This window comes from Callospermophilus lateralis, chromosome 5 (genome assembly GCF_048772815.1).
Source record: "Callospermophilus lateralis isolate mCalLat2 chromosome 5, mCalLat2.hap1, whole genome shotgun sequence".
NCBI lineage: Eukaryota > Metazoa > Chordata > Mammalia > Rodentia > Sciuridae > Callospermophilus > Callospermophilus lateralis.
The window spans coordinates 106,134,351-106,156,686 of NC_135309.1; the positions used below are offsets into that span (position 1 = coordinate 106,134,351).

Below are 22,336 nucleotides of genomic sequence, written 5' to 3' on the forward strand. Positions count from 1 at the left end.
ATGCAGCTATGATTTCAAAATGAATCTTTACCGTTTTTACATTTCTATTGACTCCAAATGGCACTATGTATGGTCCATGTTTGCACCCCTATTTTGACAAATTTTAACTTTAAAAATAGATTTGTGAGGGGGTGGGAGGGAAAAGGAGGGGGCAGGGGATAATTAATGATGGTTGAATGTGATGATCATTATTATCCAAAGTACATGTATGAGGACAAGAATTGGTGTGAGTATACTATGTGTTCAACCAGAGATATAAAAAATTGAGCTATATATATGTAATAAGAGTTATAATACATTCTGCTATTATATATAAATAAAAAATATATATAAAAATATTTTTTAAAAAAAGATAAGGAATAGAACCACCATACGATCCAGCTATACAACTCCTTGGAGTTTATCCTTACGTATTAAATAAAGTCAGCATCATATATTTATCACTATAAATTTATACCCATCTTTATAACAACACAATTCACAATAGTTGAAACAATGAAACTAGCCTAAGTGTATGTCAATAGATAATTGTATTAAAAAAACTGCACTGGAGTTTTATACAGTGATAAAGAAGAATGAAACTACATCATCTGCAGGAAAAATGGATGGAACTTGAGAACATTATATTAAACAAAATAAGCCATACTAAGAAAGTCAAGGGTTTTCTCTCAGATGTGGAAACTGAGAAGAAAAGGATAAGAAAAGTTGCCAAGGGATCTCATGAAAATGAAAGGGATATCAATAGACTACAGGAAAGGGACTGGGGGAGAGAAGGGAGGGAAAGGGGAAACAGTAGGGAATATATACTGGCCAAGTTACATTATTATACTGTGTGCATGTATGAATATATAACAACAAATCTCATTATTATGTGTACCTATAATACTTTAATTAAAAAAAATATGAGGAAAAAAGAACCAAAACAAAAAACCACTGATGATATAATGAAGTGGGCTTTAGTCTTGATTATTTATTTTTGGTACCAGGGATTGAACCCAAGTGCTCTTTTTTTTTTTTTTTTTTTTTGAAGAAAGAGAGAGAGAGAGAGAGAGAGAGAGAGAATTTTAATATTTATTTTTTAGTTTTTGGCGGACACAACATCTTTGTTTGTATGTGGAGCTGAGGATCAAACCTGGGCCGCACGCATGTCAGGCTAGCACGCGCTACCACTTGAGCCACATCCCCAGCCCAAACCCAAGTGCTTTTAATCCCTGAATCACATCCCCAGACCTTTTTATGTTTTATTTAGAGAAAAGGTCTTATGAAGTTGCTGAGGCTGGCTTTGAACTTGCAATCCTCCTGCCTCAGCTTCCAAAGTCACTAGGATCACAGGTGTGTGCCACCATACTTGATTAAATTTCATCATTTTTAAAACAGTTTTCTGAATACAAATTATACATGATTCTGGTAGAAATAATAAAGGCTATAGAAAGAAAATTCATCTACAATTTCACTTTTTTTTTTTTCATTCCCAGGGCTTTGGGAATGCAAGTCAGATGCTTTGCCACTGAGCTATATTCCAACCCTTCACTTTTAACTACTATTATATTTAATATATATCCTGTTTTACTTTTTAAACATACTTGAGATTATTAATATTATTTAAATTTTTTCACCTAATGTAGTTGTCCATATTATTAAAAATTTTAATAAAAAGGTAATTTGAAACACTGAAGGCCAACTTTTCAGCATTTTCCAGATTATCAGTACTCAAGACTGATCACTCCTTCCTGGTTCCACAGCATTTTGTTTTACATTCATCTTTGCCTCTTAGGTTTAACATTATATCATGAGGTTCATCCAGTTTGGGGGCAGAGTTGTACTGTACTCACTTTGCTGAACCTGCTATATGGCTGTAAAACCTACAATATAGTCTTCTAAAAATGAACATCCATGTTTTTTAGGGTTTTATTTATTTATTTTAATTGCTGAGGCTTCTTATACATTTAATCTCTTTGTGTATCATTCAAGTGTTTTTCTAGGGTATAAACCTAGGAAAATAATTACTAAATCATAACATATGCAAATCTTAATCTAGATATTGCCACATTGCTTTATTTGTTTGTTTGTTTTTATGTGGTGCTGAGGATTGAACTCAGGACTTCATGTGTGACAGGGAAGCTATATTGCTTTCCAAAGTGCTGATTATATTCCCACAAGGACTCTATGAGAATTCTTGTCACTCTAAGCATCCTTAACCAAAACTTGGTATTGTCAGAATTTAAATTTTTGTTAACCTTGCAGGTATGAAATGAAATCTTATCATTGTGATTTTAATTTTCATTTCTCTGATTACTACTAAAAACCTTGTATTAACCATTTGGGTTTATCTATAACTTTTCTCTTTATGTCCTTTGTGTATTTTTTTAAAATTAGGCTGTTCAGAATAATAACAATATCTAAGGGTTTAAAGAGTTTCAAGTCTTTTGACACTGCTAAATCCTATTCCAAATAACTCTTCTAAATTATCTCCCAACAATAGTAAATACTTTTAATGAATATGATGAAAAAAATGACAAATTGGTTTCTTCTCTATTGTTTAGATTACTAGAAAGATTGAATGTTTTTCATTTATTAATCACGATATTTCCTCTATTGTGAATTGCCTACTGTGAAAATCCTTTGCTCACTTACCTATCAGTGTCACAATGGGGTTTGAGAACATAAACTTTTGTGCAATTTTTAAAGTAAAAAGGAAATATATTTTGTCACATTTGTTGTGGCTGTCCCAGTCAGGCTCTTAAACTTTTTTTTTAACATACAAAAGCTTCATATTTAGTCAAAACTATTTATCCACGGGCTGAGGCTGGGTCTCAGCAGTATCGCACTAGCCTGGCATGTGTGAGGCACTGGGTTTAATTCTCAGCACTGCATATAAATAAATAAAATAAAGGTCTATCAACAACTAAAAACAAACTATTTAGCCTACTTTATACTTACTATGAAGTACTTCATACTTAGTCATAACTATTGTGTGGCTTTAGTCATATTTTTAACTCAGGAAATCTGTCCTGGGGTTAAATATCTGAATATTTGTTTGTTCCCATAACATTAATATGAGGGGTTTTTTCAATAAGTATTTTTCATCCACATAGATATGTAGTACCAATTTTGCCAACAAACTAGCTATTCCACCAATGGATATTAATTTAAAAGAAAAAAAACAGATGTCACTAAGGAACTACCTATATTTTAGATTGATGGTGGAGAAGATCTTCTTTACTACTTAAATTACAGATTAAGTTTTCTTTGCAGAACAGGAAACATGGGTCATAGAAAAATTTTTAAATGTAAGATAATTTGATTAGAGTTAATATTATCAGAATTTTCCTTCATCTAAACAAATACCAAAATTGTAAAAGTAATTAGGCTTTCAAACTAATAAGTGGAATCAAATTTCATTCCCTAAAAGCAAAAATCATATAAATCTATTTTAGATTGATATTCTACTCCATTAAATAAAAACAAAATGGGAACTAGAGGTATAGTCAGTAATAGCAGGTTTGCCTACCATGTGCAAGGCCCTGGCAATGTATGTATGTATGTATGTATAAATAAATAAATAAATAAATAAAATTTAGCAAAGGAATAAAAAGAGTTAGCAACCATAAGAAGGGAGAAGGAAAAACAACAGGAAAAAGTTCAAAAAGAAGGGAAAAAAAAGAAAGAGATATGAACTTTATAACAAAGCCTCAATAGCTAAATCTTTTGGGGTTTGTTTTGTTCTGTTTTGTTTGAAAGAGGGTTTTGCTGTCTTGCTCAATCTGGTTCTGAATGTCTGCGTTCAAATGATCCTCTGGCTTCAGCCTCTCAAGTGGTGGGACTACAAGTCTAGGACACTGAGCCTGGCTTGTGTCTTTCTATTTTTATCTTAAATCATAATTCTATTTTTATTGTTTGTTTTTAAAAAACCACTGTTTGTTTCCCTGAAGCCACTGGAGGCTCAACTGGAAAATAAGAGCCACAGGTGGTAGACGATAAAATTATTCATAAATTATAAAATATTTTGGACTCTGGGCTGGAGATGTAGCTCAAGGATAGTGTGCTTGCTGAACATGCTAGAAGCCCTGAGTTCCATTCCAAGACCAAGAGCTTAGGAGAGGGAGGCAGGAGGCAGATTGGGCAGCATACTTTGAGCCCAAAGTTATACCTACTAGAGTAGCCTGAATCTAGGTCTACTGTATCATATTTGCTCAAAAAACATGTGTCAAATGACTACCATTTTAACACTTAGATTAAATAAATCCACATTTTCTACTCCTGATTCAGATTAGCAAGATGCAGTAGCATGCCTATAGTCCCAGTTCCTTTTTTTTTTAAATATTTTTTTAGTTGTAGATGAACACAATGCCTTTATTTTATTTATTCATTTTTTATGTGGTGCTGAGGATCAAACCCAGCACCTCGCACGTGCTAGACGAGAGCTGTACTGCTAAGCCACAACCCCAGCCCCTAGTCCCAGCTTCTTGTGAGGCTGAGGCAGGAAGATCATTTGAACTCACAAGTTCAAGATCAGCCTGTTTGTCTCCGCTGCAACTCGCCCCCTACACACACACCCACAAACTCACTCTCTCTCTCTCTCTCTCTCTCTCTCTCTCGTGCACACACGCACAAATTTAGTTTACTGAAATTGTGATAAAAAATTTTTATTTCCTCAACATTGCAATAAATAAATTTGCACTGCCTTTATTACCATAACTATACTAAACATTAATTTTTTTATTTAATGAGAAAAACTTTAAACTTTCTACTATAATGATTTTTTAAAATTTTAATGAAATGATGATTTTTAAAATTATATCTAGGAGGCTATACTTGAGAAATCAAAGATCTTACCTTACTGACACCAACCTCAGGGATTCGGAGAGTATGCTCCATATCTTTTTCTCTGCAGAATTGAGTAGAGTGTCATTAACAATTTTTGAAGCATATATAAATAAAATACTTAAAGACTGATATGGTAAGAATTTTTTTAAGTGGATGTTGAAAGGCAAGGCCTCATGTTAGATCTCTTGATTATAGATTATCCTTACTGCTATTTTAGATTTGCTATGCTTTCACATAGTAATTCTTTGTTTATATGTCCTTTTTTCTTCAAATGTGCTTTCTCTGGGTAGAAACTTTACCTTAGTCCTCCTTGTATCCACAGCACATAAAACAATGTTTGATACATAATACTAGCATGATAAAGCTTCTCTGAAATAAATTAAAGAATGCTATAATAATATTAACCATTTTTACCTTCCAATTGTAGCAGGGTTTACAGCTGTAATAATAAAAAGAGATCCTGTCTGCAGCACTGGTGATCTAATAACAATTACTCTAATACATGGGGGCCAAATTTTTTCTTCATCTGCCAAGGAAAGAAATAGGCAAACATTAATTCAAATGCTATGCAAATAAAATAAAATTTACCTGGATATAAAGGAGGCATCCTTAAAAACAAAACAGAACAAAAAATGTTTTTCATCAGGACCAGGGTTATTGCTCAATGGTAAAGCATGGTCTTAGTAAGCACGAGGCCTGAACCCAATCCCCAGTACCACACATACTCAAATAAAAAATGTACTGATTGCTGGGCACAGTGGTGTACACCTATAATCTCAGCAGCTCAGGAAGCTGAGGCAGGAGGATCAAAAGTTCAAAGCCAGCCTCAGCAACTTAGCAAAGTCCTCAGCAACTTAGCAAGATGCTATCTCAGGAAAAAAAATAAATAAATAAAAAGGGCTGGGGATGTGGCTCAGTGGTTAAGTGCCCCTGGGTTCAATCCCAAGTACAAAAAAAAAAAAAAAGTACTGGTCAAAAATCTTAATTCTGGAGTTGGAGGTGGACTTCAGTGGTACAGTGCTTGCCTACCATACAAAAAACAAACAAACAAAAAACTTTCAATCCAACTAAAACAAATGTCTTTAATTCTGTGATATTTATATAAGAATGAATAAGCCTAATGCTATTATTACAGTGAATAGCATAAGGTGTGCAGTACATTAAGCATCTATCAGAAAATAAATAAACTAACTTTCTTAAGGTCTTGAAATTTGAAAATATTCTCAAACAAATTTTTTTTTATTTTAAGCTAGAAAATTTTAGTCCACTTATTAAAAATAAGAGAAATCCCACTAAGAACAAAAGAACAAAATTAATTCATATACTATAATATGAAATCCTGTGTTTTAAAAGTATGCCTTTATATCTGTGTGTAAAAAATACTAGATTTGCCATAATACATATGTAACTGAATTCATGAGCTACACTTTTTAAACAAAACTTACTTTTTCTTCATATGTTGTAAAAAGTATCCAATCCACTAAATAGCTTTAATATATACTTTCAAGTTAGAGTGTAGGAAGTTTGGTTTTCTGTTCTATTGATTAGGCTATTTGATACAATGAAACTTTCTTAAGGTCCAAAGTATTATTCATTTATTCACATTCTTCTTTCTAAAATTTACCAAGTAAGTTCACATAATTTTCAACAATATCAACAAAACATTCACTTTATTTTGGGCAGATATTCTATGAGTTACTAACACTTTTAACTGTTTTGTTCTTTTATAATTACCAGACTGAGTTGTATTTAATTAAAACTCAATGGTTACTTACTTACCTTCCTCCTCTGTTTCTTCTGCAGTTACACTGTCTTCACTGGTATTACCCTCATCATAACTGTCCTCTGTTTGAGAGTCTGTAATTTCACCTTCTTCTGGCTCACTATCACTCTCTAAGATTTTCTCATCTTTAAGTGAAGCTGAATTACAGATGTTCTCATTAAGAGGAGATGCTATAGCATTTCCACTAACTGGAACAGTGAGTTTAGGGGAATTATTTTTGTGATGAATGTCTATTTTGGCCTTCTTTTTCACATTTTCTCCTTCACTGCAGTTTACATATTCAACACTGGAGGCTTTCTGATCTTCTGAATTCAAATCCTGGAAAGGAATAGATATGTGGAAGCAGGGGATAATAACTTTAAACATCAGTCTCTTTTATTATTATATGAAGTTTCAATGAATGTAAAGATATAATGTATAGTGAAAAAACAAAAGTTATAAACTGTGCCTACTCTTTCTCTCATATTCCTCTTCTCAGTTAATGAATGACATTATCATCCTCTTATTATCCAAATTAAAAATCTTATACCTATCATTGACACCCCTTAACCACTACATGGAGTCAATTACCAAGTGCTACAGACTCCATCTACAACTGATTCCAAATCTGTCTCCCCTATTTATTCTCAATGTCCTAATATTACTCCGTCCAGGCGGTCAATATGTATTGCTTGGACCATGTTATAACCTATACTATAAAAATATACTATCGAATAAAAATATAACATAAGCCACATTTGTAGTTTTAAATTTCCTAGAGGCCGTACTTTAAAAAGAAAAATTATTAATGAGAACGTTTCCATTTTTTCTAAGAAGACTTCAAAATCCAGACATATTTTATACATACAACATACCAAATTTGGTCTAGCTTCATTTCAAAAGGTCAAGAGCCACATGGAGCTAAGAGAGCTACCTTATTGGACAGTGTAGGGCTAGAGAAAGCACCTACCTACTTTAAATTTTCCTTTCAATCTCTTACCAAATAGCAAGTCAATATGCAAATAAAATATAGAACTGATTTTACATATACATGAATTTAAAAATCGAAATGTACCTGATTATTTTTAAAGTAGGCTTCATAGTGCCCCAAGTTTTAAAATATAGACAAATTATATTATCTTTTATTCTAAATTTTATATCTTCCTTTTTCCAAAATTTTAACTTATATGGCATAAGCATTGTACTATTATTAACTTGTACAGGTATAGTCAGCATGCTTTATGGAAAAAAACAAATCTATTATTTTTTTTAACTTTTTCTTTTGGTTGTCAATGAACCATTTTTTTGAGATTTTTACTCTTTACTCTTTTCTCTTCACCCTACATACATATATACTTTGTGAATTATATTAAAAAATAAATTAGAAACTACATATTTAAAGGGAAGAAAAAAGGAAAAAAAAATCACCCTAAATTCAATCACACAGTTAGACACTCTTGTTATTCTATGCAAACTCTTGGAGATTTTTTTTCATTAATTTTATGTAGATATACCTCTGGCATTACAACACATTCTGTTCTTATTCTGTTGCTATTAAGTACTTTATTACTCTTGTACATCAAGAAGCCTACAGACCTTTATTTTTTAATTTATTTTTATAGGTGGTGCATGAGAATCAAACCCAGTGCCTCGGACATGCTAGGCAAGTGCTCTACCACTGAGTCACAACCCCAGTCCCATATCTATTATTTTTAATACACAAATAAATTTTTATCATATATAACATGATATATATAAATGAATTATATAGACATCAAATGACTAAATCAAGCTATTTAACATATGCATTACATATTTTTGTGGTAAGAAAACTTAAAATTAACTCTTGTACTGACTTTCAAAAAAACAACACATGGGGTATAAGCTCAGCCTACCATGTGTAAGGCCCCGAGTTCAATCCCCAGCTCCACTAAAAATAAAAATAAAATAAATAATTATAGTCCCCATTTTATACAACAGACAACTCTGTTATTTTAGCCTTGGAGAAGCAATTATATTCCTCTTTTCCCTTAAGTTAGTAACACACTCTGAATTTTCTATCTTAGAACAATATGATGAAGTGAATCCGTATATTCTTCCATTATTTTATAAAAATATGATAGCATCTTATACACATATTTTTAATAGCAGCATAAATTCAGTTTGGAGACTAGGTAAGCTTTTGCAGTGTGATAAAGTATATACACTCCCAGTAATACAAATTCATCAAAGACAAGAAGCTGAAAAACTATTAGGAGCTTTGAAGGCCATGTAAATTACAGCCCCCCGCCCAAAAAAATACATATACATATATAGATATCATATATACACACATATATATGTATATATGAGATCATATATAAAATCTGTGTATTTTGTTACTATTGTTTATTAAACAACCGTATAGGGGAAAAATGAGTGAAACTGTCCAAAGTGCTATTTTCAATAAGCTATTTGCCAGTATAGAATGTTAGATACCCACTAAGAGATGAGAAAGGGCTTGCAGGTAGGCATTCAGGAACAATGTACATTTCAAGTTATTTACTCTAGTCTCTTCACACCACTGCTCACATCCATATATTCTCACCTACAAAAAGTGAGGTTTAAAAGTATCTTTAAAATAAAGCAAATATTGCCCTAAATTTACCTCCTCCAAATTTTGAGACATATCTTCTTTATCTAGTGATTGAGAATTTGTGAAAAGGCCATGGTCACTCCATCTTAACTTTTTGATTGTTGCATTCTGATATTTTAAAAAATGTTATTGAAAATCAGTTATAGAACAATTTTCAGTTTCATAAGAAAATGCTGCCTTACTTACATTATCGAAATTATGTAACATTTTAAAATTAAAAAGACATTACCTTTTCCTCATTTGTTATAGAATAATCTGGATCCCTTCTTTTCTTCTTCAATTTTTTATCTTTACTTTGTTTTGTACTAGAAGTCTGATAAGGTTGCAAGTCTACTCGAGAATGAAATTGATATCGACCACTTTCCACATCACAGTAGTAATAAATCCCAGTGGAAGGATCATAATATAGTTGATTTTCCTTTCAAAGTCAAGAAAACAATAAATTCTATTTATCTATGATAAAATACAGTAAAAAAACAAACCTAACAGAAATTTCAAATCCATTCAAATACAGTAAATGTGTGTCTTTTAACTACTGTAGTATTTTCAGAAGATACTGAGTTAAAAGAATATGAAAAATTTTCCAAAATACTTTACCAATATCTGCTTTAATTTTCCTAGTATGAAAAGCAAATCTAAACATTAAATGAAATCACATGAAATGGCCACGATTTGATGATTTTTCACTTTAAAAGAAATTGAACTTTCTTATGGCTCAACTTGATACATTAACAAAAAAATGATAATAAGAAACTTTTTTGAAAATATGAAAACTGAGGCACGCATTAGAAAACCTGCATATGGAAGCAATTTCAGACTCATCATTCTTAATGACCACACAATAATGGTCTGATAACATCAACCCCCAACCCCTACCCTCAGTATTAATAACACAAGATTTACCTTTAATGTTTATTAAAAAAAGTAAGAAAATTTTAAGGGGGAGAAAAAAAACTTATAAAAACCACAACATAACACTCTATAGAAAGAACCTGGTAAACAATTGCCTTCACTAATTAATTCTATATTAAAGTAAGGAAGACTTGAGTAGGACAGTCATGTGCAAATGAATTTTAGCAAATTATGAATTAAAAACCATAAAGATAAAATTATGTAATCACCTACATTTATGAGACACTGGTTAAGACTCCAAAACCAAAATTTGACTGAGTCAGTTATATTTTATTTATATCATAAATCCATACAGAACACACCTAAAAATATGATGTACTGAGATGGAGCAAAACTTTCTGAAAAGGATAGTTTTATTTTATTTACTTATTTATTAATTTATTTTTCTAACTATTACAATTTATTTATTTTATTTTTCGGTATCAGGGATTTAATCCTGAGGCACTTAACCACTGAGCCACATCCCCAGCCCTTTTTTATATTTTATTTAGAGCCAGGGTCTCTGAGTTGCTGAGGCTGGCTTTGAACTCATGATCCGCCTGTCTCAGCCTCCCCAGCTGCTGGGATTATAGGCATGAGCCACAATGCCCAGCAATACGTCATCTTTAATCCATACATTTTGCAGATTTTTAAAAATATTTAGAATTTTCACCATCTTTCCTTTAAGAAATTTAATGACACTTTCTCATTTTATTTCTAGGTATAAAGGAACTTTTATAACTTAGACCTTTAAAGTTTGATATTTATGTCAATCCAATACATAGGCATTTGCAAAATACAAGAAAAAAGTTATTTAATTAAAATGAAAACTAGTACCACACTGGCAAAATAAGAATGTTTCTAGTCTACTTAGAAATATAACATACAGAATGTACTTACAGAACAGATGTCAAGAGGAAAGATACAGGCAGGAAGGTAGAAAAATGACAAAGCCTAATTTCTACTTGGAAACAGTATTTTCCTTAAAACCAAATAATAGCTTTGGATAAGAGTTTAACTTTCTGAACATTAAATAGTAATGTCAATTAGCATACTCCCATGGGGAAAAAAATCTCTTCATGAAAGACTTTTAAACAGTACTAATGGAATCTCTAATCTCAACTAGGGATGTGGCTCAATGTTAAAAGCACCCTTAGGTTCAATCCCCAGTACTAAAAATAAATAAATAAATAATTTGAAAATTTAAATCTCACCCCTAACCTATAATTAACAATTTCACTTTCTTAAATAAAAATATATACACTTAGGTTCTTAAATATTTTAAAACAATTAATGATCTAATTTGACTAATAAAAATTCATTGTAACATGTTACTTTACATATAAAAGGTTATTAGGAACCAGGTACAACAGTGCATGCCTATAATCCTAGATAGGAGGCAGAGAAGAATGATTACAAGTTCAAGGTCAGCTTAAGCAACTTATTGAGATCCTGTCTCAAAATAAAATAAAAAAAGAGCTCAGGAGGTAGCTCAGTGGTAGAATACTTGCTGAGCATGCATAAGGCCATGGATTTTAATCACCAAAATTACACACACACACAAAAAAAAAAATTTAGATTACTCTAAAATATTGATCTGTAATAATCACAATTAGCAACTTATCTTACTCAAAAATCTAAAAGGGTAGCATCACAAGCTATTTTATAATCCTTTTGTCAAAGAGCTTTGAATAAAACATAATTTTTAAATGCCATATGTTGCTTTTACTTCAGCTTAGCGTTTGCTAACAGGCAGTTAAATATATAACGATTTGGTATTAAAAAAAAAAAATCCAAGACACTTACAGAATCATAATAGAAACCAGTGCTGTGATCAAAATATAATCCCGTACTTTCATCATAACTAAATCCAGTCTGTGATACAGCAGCTTCTGCAGCAGCTCTCAAACTCTCAGCTAATGATGAACCTTCTAAGGATGTATCTTCTGTTGCTAATGCAGACGTTAACTCCTACAGAAGACACAGTCACATAAAATAAGACAAACTTCTGTATATCAATCCAAAAGTTATCAGAATTTAAAATAAGTAGAAAGAAAACTATGTTTAAAAACAATGACTTCCATTTCTACAATGGAAAGATATGGCTACCAATTACAATTGGAACTGTTTTAACAAATGTTTACTACTATGTCATTTAATTCAATTTTGACCCAGTTTTTAGTTACAATGGTAGAGATGGAATAAAGGAATCTGTGCATACTAGGTGAATACTCTACCAGTAACTACACCTCAAGCCCCCTGATCCAGTTTTAAAGACACTAAAACTAAGAGAATAACAATTATTCAAAAATAAATGTATATGCTGGGCGCGGTAGGACACACCTGTAATCCTAGTGGCTCAGGAGGCTGAGACAGGAGAATCCCGAGTTCAAAGCCAGCCTCAGCAATGGCAAGGGGCTAAGCAACTCAGAGACCCTGTCTCTAAATATAATACAAAAATAGGGCTGGGGATGTGGGTTCCATGGTTGAGTGCCCCTGAGTTCAATCCCCAGTACCTAAAAAAATAATAATAATAATTAATTTTAAAAAAATGTATGGGGGCTGGGGTTGTAGCTCAGTGGCAGAGCACTTGCCTAGCACATGTAAGGCACTGGTCCAATCCTCAGCACCACATGAAATAAAATAAAGGTATTTGTGTCCATCTATAACTAATAAAATATTTTTTTAAATAAAAAAATATATGATACTACAGGGAAACAATCTATAAAAAAACAGACCATGAAATATTAAGACAAAAGATCTATATTTTTCAATAATTATATGTTCAATGAGAAAAACACTTTAAAAAGAGAGATGGAGAAGAAAGTTACAGATTAAATGAGGCATAATAATTCTGATTCAAACAAATTATAAAACTCAAATGTACAAAACATTTAAGAAAATTTGAACAGGGAGAGGCTATTTAACATAAAAGAATTTTTTTTTTTTTTTTTTTTTTTTTTACAGCTATGGACATAGCTCTTCAATGGCAGAGCACTTGCCTAGCATGCATGCACAAAGCCCTGGTTTCAATATCTGGCACTAGGGGAAAAAAATTATTTTTAAATATAACTAAGTGCACAGGCTGAGGTAGGAGGATCACTTAAGCCCTGGAGTTTGAGGTCAGCCCCAAAGACATACCAAGACCCTATACTCCCCCAAAATATGTTTTTACATGTAAACATGATATTGTATGTGGTGTTCAAAGCTCTTTAGTGGAGTCAAAATATACTGACAAATTTTCTTTGTTTAGTTTGTACACGTCACAAAATTTTAGAGCACAATGTAGCAGGAAAACAATTATACATATAAATAAATTCTGATGGGGAGAGTTACTGGGGATTGAAGCCAGTTGTGCTCTATCACTGAGCTACATATCCAGACCTTTGTATTTTTTTTATTTTGAGACAGAGTCTTGCAAAGTTGCTGTGGCTGGCCTTGAACTTGCAGCCAGCTGCCTCAGCCTCCTGAGTCACTGGGATTACAGATATGAGCCACCAGAGCCAGCCTAATTTTGGCTTTTAAAAACTGTTGGCAGGAATGCTGGTAATCCCAGCAACTTGGGAGGCCAAGGATTGCAAGTTCAAAAGTCAGCCTCAGCAACTTAGAGAGGCCCTAAGCAATTTAGTGAGACCCTGTCTCAAAACAAAAAAGAAAAAGTTGGCTGGGGGTGTGGTTCAGTGGTTAAGTACTCCTGGGTTCAATCTCTGGTATAAATAAATAAATAGAAATTTTGCCAGGTGGAGCCTGATGTATTCCCACTCAGGAGACTGAGGCAGGACGATTCCAGTTTTGAGGCCAGTCTCTGACACCTGCCAAAACCCTGTCTCAAAATAAAAAGGACTAGGGATGTAGTTCAGTAGTATAGTGCCCAGGGATTCAATTTCAAAAACAACCATAACAACAAGGAAAAAAACTTGCAAGACACAGTGGCATGTGCCCGTAGTCCCAGCTACTTGAAGGCTGAAACATGAGAATCATATGAGCCCAGAGATTTGAGACACCTGGGCAACATAGCACAGTATAGCACAACCTCATCTCAAAACATAAAATAAAGTGTACTATTCTTTGGACAACTGAATGTTTATAACCCTAGTATAACGCACCAAAGGAGTCTATCTTTCCACATGATAATGACAAATAAGGACAAGTTCTTTAGCATCAAGAATTTCATGTTGCCAGGTGTGATGGCATATGCCTGTAATCCCAGCAACTTAGAAGGCTGAGGAATGAATGAAGCTCAAGACCCATCTCAACAATACAGTAGGACACTGTCCAAAATAAAAGAAAAAGGGATAGGGATTTAGCTCAGTGATAAACCACCCCTGGGTTCAATCCCCAACAACATGGGAAAAAAAGCTTCAACTTAGCATTTTATTACCTGTGAATTTGAGGTGAAATGATCTTCAGGTTCACACTTAACATTTTCTGTTGCAACAGTACCAGTGAAAATATCACTTTCTATTTGTGACTGGTCTTCAGAACTAGAAGTAGGAGCTTCAGTATTCTGACAATGTTGAACTGAGTGTTCAGTCACCTTATTTGTAAGACTATCATCATTATAGTATGCCTGATAATAACCTGTAGCAAAAGCAAATTAAGTGACATATTAGAATAGTGTACATAAAACAGGCTTAATTCTGAAACATTGGCTCTTAGTACAAAACAACACACATTACAATTGTACATATTTTAAAAAATTAAAACTGATGATGCATATAAATCTTCAAATTGTGTACCTTTAATTCTACTGTCTCCATTAGTACCCCAGTTATCAAGCTATAAAAAAGCCAGGTGAACAGATTTGGAATTTCCACATCAAGGGTAAAGAAGAGCTGAGCACAGTGGCACTCGCCTATAATCCTAGCAACTCAGGAGGCTGAGGCAGGATGATTAAAAGTTCAAAGCCAGCTTCAACACCTTAGTGAGACTCTGTCTCAAAATAAAATATAAAATAGGGCTAGGGATGTGGTTCAGTGGTTAAGCACCCCTGGGCTCAATCCCCAGTGGGGCCCCACCTCCCAAAAAAGACAGGACGCTGAGGCAGAAGGATTGCAAGTTCAAAGCCAGCCTCAGCAATTTTACTGAGGCCCTAAGCAACTTAGGGAGAGCCTGTATCAAAATAAAAAAATATAAAAAGGTAGGGATGTGGCTCAGTGGTTAAGTGCCTCTGGATTCAATCCCTGGTGCCAAAAATAAATAAATAAGGCTAGGGATATAGCTCAGTGGTATAGCAACACTGGGTTCAATCATCAGTACTGAAAAAAAAAGGGGGGCGGGAATGTGGCTCAAGCGGTAGCACGCTTGTCTGACATGCGCGGGGCGCTGGGTTCGATCCTCAGCACCACATAAAAATAAAAATAAAGATGTTGTGTCCACTGAAAACTAAAAAATAAATATTAAAAAATTCTCTCTCTCTCTTTCTCTCTAAAAAAAGGGGGGGGTAAAATAGAAATATGTAGATAGCTTGTATTCTGTCAAAAAAACCTAGTAACTGAATTTGATTTTACTGTCCAATTTTTCTCATGCTGAGAAAAATTTAATATCATACATATATAAGGCTACTACTATTGGTATGTTTAGAAATTTACCTATATGTCATGAACGAAGCAATGTAAAACATAATGGGAAAGATTACTTCTTATGACCCATAGTAATTAAAACTCAGTAGCTCAATTATTTTGTGTTATAATATAATAACAATTGATGAGGCTATGATGGTAGGTTTACCATTCCTCCAAATGCCTAAGAGACTAGCACTAAATATAATGCTAAGTGGAACATATCAACAAGAAAACCTGAGCCAGATATGAAAGTATCTGCATAGCACAATTTACTCAGTAAGCCAGGCATGGTGAAGAGTTTCTGCAGTCCCAGAGTCTGAAGTGGCAGGATCACTTGAACCCAGAAGTCTGAGACCAGCCTGGAGAACACAGTGAGACCCCCCCATGTCAAAAACAAAAAATAAAATTATTCAGTGAGGGGCTGGGGTCAGTGATAGAGCACTTGCCTACCACATGTGAGGCACTGGATTTGATTCTCAGCACTGCATATAAATAATAAAAATATATTAAATAAAGGTATTGCATCCACCTACAACTAAAAAAAAAATCTCAAAAAAAATTACTCAGTGAGGGGCTTGGGTTATGGTTCAGTTGTAGAGCGCTTGCCTAGCATAGACTCAATTCTCAGCACCACATATAAATAAAATGAATTAAATAAAGGTCCATCAACATCTTCCATATATATATATTAAAAAATTACTCAGTAATGTTTTCAGTCCACAGAAAACACATCAGCAACATTATAGAAATTAAAGAAATGACAGTACCAGAGAGCAAATTAATTATCTGCAAATACCAAATTATGTGGAAAGAAGTCAATATTATGACAGTTCTCATATTTATGTAGATCTTTATCTACTTTAAATTTAACAGAAACACTATGTTAGCATGTTCTGAATGTTATAGTATTCGGATACCCTCACTAGATGAATACCTGAAATTGACCAAGGAGTATGGTTCTCTGTTTGTACTTCTACATCAAACTTTTTATTATCTTCATTTCTCCCACAATGAAGTATTTTACTGAGTTCTTCCACCTGGAAGGAAACAAAAGCTTTAGGAAAAATCATAAAGCAATCTACTACATACACCATTCTCTTCATATTAAAACAAGAAAGTATTTTTCTTGGTAAAAGTTTCAGACAAGTGGCAACCCCTATCACAACTCCTCTCACCTTGCAAGAGTTCTCTTTTTCTTACTGGAATAAATCTTACTCTTTTATGTTCAAAAGTTTTAAAGAAGAGCCAAAGGAGGGTTTGTTTCTTTTTCAGAAATACTAAAAATACTTATAACTCTTAGAGTTAATTTTCAGATTTTTTTTTCTTCTTTTGAGATGGGGATCTCACTATGTTGACTAGACTGGACTGGATATTCCTAGGCTAAAATGATCCTCCCACCTTAGCCTCCCAAGTGCTGGCACTATAAGCACACAATATCATACTTGGCACATGGATGTTTTTATTCTTAAATCTGTTTGCACAGCAGGGAGCAGTAGTACATGCCTATAATCCCAGCAGCTTGGGAGGCTGAGGCAGGAGAATCGTAAGTTCAAAGCCAGTCTCAGGAAAAGTGAGGCACTAAGTAACTCAGTGAGACCCTCTCTCTAAATAAAATACAAAATACGGCTGGGGATGTGGCTCAGTGGACGAGTGTCCCTGAGTTCAATTCCCAGTACAAAAACAAACAAACAAAAAAAAATTTTGTGGGGCTGGGATTGTGGCTCAGTGGTAGAGCGCTCACCTAGCATGGGCAGGAACCAGGTTCGATTCTCAGCACCACATAAAAATAAAGGCATTGTGTTGTGTCTATCTACAAAAAAGATTTTCTCTCTCTCTCTCAAAAAATAAAAATTAAAAAATTTGCTTGCCAAACATACAAATACCATCCCCCAACTTAATCTGGCCAAACTAAGTAATGGAACTTCGTGAACAGAATCCTTCATTTCTAACCAATAGGACCATTTGGGGGCTGAGTGATTGAGTGCTTGCCTAACATGCACCAGGTCCCAGGTTAAATGCACAGCACTGCCAAAAAAGCAAGAACAGAGAAGAAATCAACCAAACACACACACAAGAAATGTTTTTATGCTACTAGAATGTTTTTATGCTACTATTTAAAAAGTCAGCAGTTCTAAAGAAATAGCAGGAACGGTGGCACAAGCCTGTAATTCCACCTAGTCAGAAGGCTGAGGTAGGAGGATGCCAAGTTCAAGAACACACTGGGCAAATTAAGGATACCCTGTCTCAAAAAATTAAAAAGACTGGGGTGTAGCTCAGTGGTAGAGGACTTGCTGATGAAGTATAAAGCCCTATATTCAATCCCCAGTAACACAAACACACACACACACACACACACACACACACACACACACACACAGATTTAGAAAAATCTAAAAACTACAAATTCCATCCATACTGAATTATCTAGTATCACTCAGTGTCCTTCACCTGGAATTAGCTATTCACTTAAATGCCATTTGTATGCCTTAATGCACATTTGTTTTCTTTAAACAGTAGTCATATGACTAAATAACTGCAGCAGAAGGGAACAGAGAACAAGGCCATCTGAGAGGGGCATCTATCTTCCACATGCCTCATATATTAAAATGCCCTTGAAAGGATACTGCATTGATCAGAGAAACACAGTGTGGACATGCCCATAAGCAGATGAGTTAATGCTTCTCTGAAAGATTCTTAATATGAGACAATATCTACTATATGCATGAAACCAACTTTTTAAAAAAGCGACAAAATATTTAAGATACATTAGCTTAAATAGAGAAAGGTGTAAGACTGATTATATATAGATTATCTAAGCACTTTATGAGTTATCAGATCTGCTCTTATTACCAGGACTGGAACTAGTGTGAAACAAGCAAGATACTTTAAGGTAACAAATCTAAGGAGTCACTCTCTCGCAGCTCCATAAAAATATAGGGTCCATACCTGAAAATAAGTGCCCCTTTAGCTTCCTCATCCTAGGAGCCTGACTACTTTGCTCTAGTTCTGGCTCTGGCTGCTTCCACTATTACATGTACTAGATTATTGGTACTTTGGATAACATCTCCATAATTCACACCACTGTCTTACAAATTAGTTATCCTAATGGCCAATTTTACATATAAAAATACCTGAAGAAACAAGTAATTTACACAAGGTCTTTAGACCCCAAAGCCAGATCCTGCACATATTATGGTTTTCTATTATTTCATCCTCAATTCTCAAGCCTACATTTTACTGCTCCAAATGAAACATGAATGATTTGGGATGACAGTTAACCAAATTCCTCCCTCCCAGGGGAGGCTGACTAGGAGAGCAGAGTTACTACTATAAGTTAGTACTTATAATTACTACTAAAGTTGGTACTTTACTACTGTGAGTTAGTATTTCTAAGTTGATTTGATGTTTTTGTGGTGCTGGGGATCCAACCCAGGACCTTGCAAATGCTAAGCACGAGCTCTACTGCTGAGCTATATCCCTAGCATTTTTTTTTTTTTTTTTTTTAAAGATGAGGTTGCCCAGGCTAATCTTGAACTCCTAGTTCAAGTGATCTTCTGTCTTGGCCTCCCAAATAATGAAGACTATGGGCACAAGCCACCTACCCCACCTTACATTTCCATTTCCCCCTCCCCTCAGTAGAAAATCACTTTATTCTAATTAACTTACAAAGAATATCAGAACACCTGGTTTAAGGAGGCTACATAAACATCTGCCCAGTCCCAAATTCTGTACCAACTCAGTGAACTTCCATACAATTAGAATACTCTCTTCCATTGCCATTCAGAAACAACAAAGCTATTAAGTGAGGTTTCACGTTGTGGTTTTACAGTTTGTACTTTCGCTATCAATTACATTTGTATACTAAATTTGTATACTAAATCAGAGCCGATTTTCCACTTTTTCAATTTGAACTTCTTTTTTTTTTTTAATATTTATTTTTTTGTATTTGGCGGACACCAACATCTTTGTTTGTATGTGGTGCTGAGGATCGAACCCGGGCCGCATGCATGCCAGGCAAGCACGCTACTGCTTGAGCCACATCCCCAGCCCTGAACTTCTTGATTAACTAATCTGTTTGCAATTCTGCACTATTTTAGCATCTCACTGAAATCTTCACAGAGCTTAACATCACCCTGATTCTGGGCACACTACAAAAACTTTTATCTGATAAAGACAAGGGCCACCAAGCTGCTTCTGCTGTGATGGCTGGGTTTCCTGAGGCTCCCAGTAAATGATGTCAGTCTCAGAGGGCTCAATAATACTTCCCCCACTGAGGCCCACACTGATGGTAAAACCCAGTGTGTGCCTAACAGAAAAGCCCACAGCCACACCAGCTGCAGTGGTTGCTATTGACCATCAGACCTGACTGCTGGTGTGCAGCAGCAGATGAGCCAACTACAGATGGAAGGGCTGCTTCTGTGGCTGAGCTGCTGGTGCTGGCCTGGGTGCAGCTTTCATCTCAGGGGCCTGGCTGGCTGGGGTTAGGAGGTGGGGAGTTTGCAAGGCGCAGCTTCAGCTTCCACATGCCATGCTGTGCACAAGTTTCAGAGCCCAGAACACTAAAGGACAAAGCTTGGGGCAACCCCATCAGAGAGCCAGCAGAAGCTGGGGGACATATTTCCATTTTTTATGATGGATCACTATCAAGTTAACATTAATAAGAAAATGCTGACTCTTGGAAGATTAGTAAAATGTTTTCTTTGAGAATCTTTAAGACAAGCAGTATTTTAATAATTTATAAGTATAAAGGAGTTTTATTTAATGTTATCATATTGTGATCTCCTCCCATGTTTACCATATTTCTGAATCCTGGCACAATTCCTATACATAAGAGGAATTAAAGAACTAGCACTAAGTAAAAAACAATCTATGTCATAATGTCAACAACTGTAACCAATGGGCATAGAAGTCATTTCAACTCAGCAGTTAATTTTCGGAGCTCATTTTTACTCGGAGCTCATTTTTTCTCGGCAGTATTGGGGATTGAACCCAAAGACAACAACACTGGGCTACATTCCCAGCCTTTTTTTTTTTTTTAAAGACAGGTTCTTGATAAGTTGCCGAGGCTGGCCTTAAACTTGAGATCCTCTTGCCTCAGCCTCCTGAAGGTTACTGGGATTACAAGAGGGAATAACCATGAGAGGCTAGAAAAAATATTGCAAGGCTGGGGACGTAGTTCAGAGTTACAGCGCCTAGAATGTGTGAAACTCTGCGTTCGATTCCTCATTACAATACACACACAAACATACACACACCCCGCAACTATCAATGGAACATTGGGACAAGTTCAACTATCAATGGGACGTTGGGACAAGGAAGGGCCTTTTGGTACAAAGCACTGGAGTACAATTCACGCTAGCCTCGAGGGTCTCTTAAACCAAGTACACTGAAACTTAGATTTGCTCCAGTTGTACTTGGAATTACAACTCTAGGCTTTCATTTACTCCAGTTACTCTAAAAAGTAGTTTTGGGCTCCAGCTAGGGAGCCCTTCCGAAGCTATCAAAGGCTTCGAAGACTTCACGGGGCTGGAAGGGGCTCGGAGCTAGAGACCGACAGCGCACCTGCGTGCGTAGCTCCTGGTTGTTGCTTTCTGCGCTCTGGTACAGCCGCTCCGTGTGATGCAGCAGCTTCTCTATCTCCCGCACCTGACGCTTGCAGCTCCGCAGCTCGCGTTCCAACTTCTCCACCTTCCGCCTCAGCTGGGCCAGTTCAGGCTCGGGGGAGGTGGGCGGTGACAGTGACAACGAAGGCGACGGCGGGGGAGACGGTGCCTCGCAAGCCATGAGGTCCGGCGAGAGGTGGCCCGCGAGTGCGGAGGCACTACGCTCAGACCAAGATCGATGCCGGCGGCCCCAGAGGCCACTGGAGAGCGCGGGCTGCGAAAGGTGGCCTCACACCCTGCCTGCCGCGGTGGCCCCTGGCCATGACGCCCTGAAACTTATCACCTGTGGTCGAACGGGTCGGCGAACCAATGAGCAAGGGGACGGAAGACGGCCCCTGCCCGATGTGCGCGACTTGAAATTGGAACACTTTGTTGACGATAACCTTTCACAGCGACCGAAATGCCGAGAGGCGACTTGGAGAAGTACTCGGGTTAAAGAATTAGAAGACAGAGCGCTCGGCGGTTCCCGAGCAGAACCGGAAACGATTTACCGGAGGTGGGCGGGGCCAAGACGGAAAAGGAAGCGACGGGAAGCGGGAAGGGCCTTTTGGTACATTTGCGCACCTCCAGCCTGCGTGCCGGAGCCGCACAAGGGGGCGTGGAGAGGTGCAAGGAAAGTGGTTGTAGAAGGTCTAGCGAGGTAGAAATTTCTGTACATGCCGACCGTCTTTGAGAAAAACCTTTTGTTTGGAGTTCAGTTCCCAGCTCCGTATTTTCCACATGTGAACACTGAGTCACATCTGGAAATGATTTGCCAGGGATTGTAGAGATAATGATAATTTAGAACTAGAACGTTGTATTCTGATGCCCTGCTTACTTTGTCTGCTGATTCCATGAGTTTAGACACCCTGGAAAGAGGACTAATTAATTATATTTGACTTACAGACAAGAGAACCCTTGGTGAGGAAGTAAAAGAAAATACTCTGTGGAACAGGAAAGAAAAATACTCTTGTTGGGTAGGTTTATTTGATTTATCCTGCATGAACCCTAGCTT

At 35.7% G+C, this 22,336-nt stretch overlaps 1 protein-coding gene across 1 annotated transcript in view; it reads right to left on the reverse strand.

The window, feature by feature from the left end:
• Aggf1 (angiogenic factor with G-patch and FHA domains 1) overlaps positions 1-21,824 on the reverse strand; it is a 38,034-nt gene extending 16,210 nt beyond the window's left edge. The window contains exons 1-8 of the mRNA XM_076856068.2: positions 21,242-21,824; positions 16,614-16,716; positions 14,497-14,696; positions 11,922-12,086; positions 9,454-9,642; positions 6,607-6,928; positions 5,242-5,353; positions 4,837-4,888 (exon numbers count right to left, since the gene is read on the reverse strand). Coding sequence (XP_076712183.2) covers positions 4,837-4,888; positions 5,242-5,353; positions 6,607-6,928; positions 9,454-9,642; positions 11,922-12,086; positions 14,497-14,696; positions 16,614-16,716; positions 21,242-21,463 — 1,365 coding nt within the window. The 5' untranslated portion in view covers positions 21,464-21,824. The remainder of the gene's footprint in view (positions 1-4,836; positions 4,889-5,241; positions 5,354-6,606; positions 6,929-9,453; positions 9,643-11,921; positions 12,087-14,496; positions 14,697-16,613; positions 16,717-21,241) is intronic.
• Between the last annotated feature and the right edge of the window lie 512 nt (positions 21,825-22,336).